The sequence below is a fragment of the Arachis ipaensis genome, chromosome B04 (assembly GCF_000816755.2).
Source record: "Arachis ipaensis cultivar K30076 chromosome B04, Araip1.1, whole genome shotgun sequence".
Classification (NCBI taxonomy): domain Eukaryota; kingdom Viridiplantae; phylum Streptophyta; class Magnoliopsida; order Fabales; family Fabaceae; genus Arachis; species Arachis ipaensis.
Window position 1 is genome coordinate 94,911,740 of NC_029788.2, and position 1,347 is coordinate 94,913,086.

Sequence of the window (1,347 nt, forward strand, 5' to 3'; positions counted from 1 at the left end):
TGGCCAAATTAATAAATTTTATTGGTGATATAACATTAGTTATAAATAAATAAATGTTAAAATGAGGAACAAAGACCTTCTTGGCATGAATAATGAATACAGAACTAACTGAAGTGCAAGAATTCTTTTGTTATGAACCATAGTTGCATACGTGTATAAAACTAGTAATTTACCTTGTGGGGAACCATGCAGCCTGCTGGTCCCCTTTGGTTCCGCCTCTGGTTAGGGGGACCAAGAAATAGAGAATGAAAAAGAGGTATGTTGATTGATTTTTTAAGTTAACAAAAATAAAATAAAGGAGGGAGAGTGTTTAGAAAATAATGTAAAATAATTTTTAATTTAATAATTTCTAACTCTTTAAATAAAATTATTGCAAAAAAATAATTTAATTCTTTTATCTAATGGAAATTTTAAATCAAATAATACAATACATTTAAGATTAAAATTAGTCTTTTTTGTCAAAAAAGAAAAAGAAGGGAATATAATCTTGGAGTAACAGTTAAATAGTTTTTGAATAAACTCAAGTTTAGAAAATTCTGTCGTAGAATCAATCAAATATATAAAGAGAAAAATATCTATAGTCTATATTCACTATATATTTATGAGCTAAACAATGATGTAAAGTTACTTGTTTTTTTTTATATTTTTTTATAGATGAGCCACAATCAGTGATCAAATGAGAGTTTCATTAAACTTCTTCTTAGGAAATAAATTTTAGAAAGAAAATCAGTTGTGAGGGACTCAAAATTATTTCTATAGTTTGATGTCCTTCTTGTTGCAATGAACATGGTATTAAAAGATTAGAGTGTTAATTAAGAGTTACCTATTTCCCAATAATTTGTGGAGTTTAACAATCATCTCCACTTCTTCCTCTGCAAAATTTCCTCTTTTTATGTTAGGACGAAGGTAGTTCAGCCACCTTAGTCTGCAGCTCTTTCGGCACCTGTTTAGACCTTCAATTCACAAATTTTGCATTCAAGACTTTATCAATGGAAAAAGTATTATATCTCTTGAAATTTTACTGAATATTTTCTATTTAATGTAAAAATTAATCAAATTTTTGAAAGTTCTCAAACACGGTGATCTATTTAATCATCAGTCACTTATCGGATAAAAATATTAATAACCGTGCATTCCTTTTTAGTTTAGGCTCCACTTAGTTCCTCAGTATGAATCTTCTGCGTAAATATTTAACAATAATGCAAGAGAGATTATATTCAAGGTTGCTTTATTTAATTTAATATCTACTATTTTGTATATGAAAAATACGGATGAATAAATTATTTTTCTTTTTATATGTCTTTTTTATTTTTTCAACTAATTTTTATTATATTAATAAACAGACCA

At 26.7% G+C, this 1,347-nt stretch overlaps 1 protein-coding gene across 1 annotated transcript in view; it reads right to left on the minus strand.

Annotated features, from left to right (window-relative positions):
- The window catches only part of LOC107637901 (transcription factor MYB113-like), a 4,691-nt gene that overhangs the window by 1,362 nt on the left and 1,982 nt on the right, over positions 1-1,347 (minus strand). Inside the window, exon 2 of the mRNA XM_016341155.2 lies at positions 824-953. Within this exon, the coding sequence (XP_016196641.1) occupies positions 824-953 (130 nt within the window). The remainder of the gene's footprint in view (positions 1-823; positions 954-1,347) is intronic.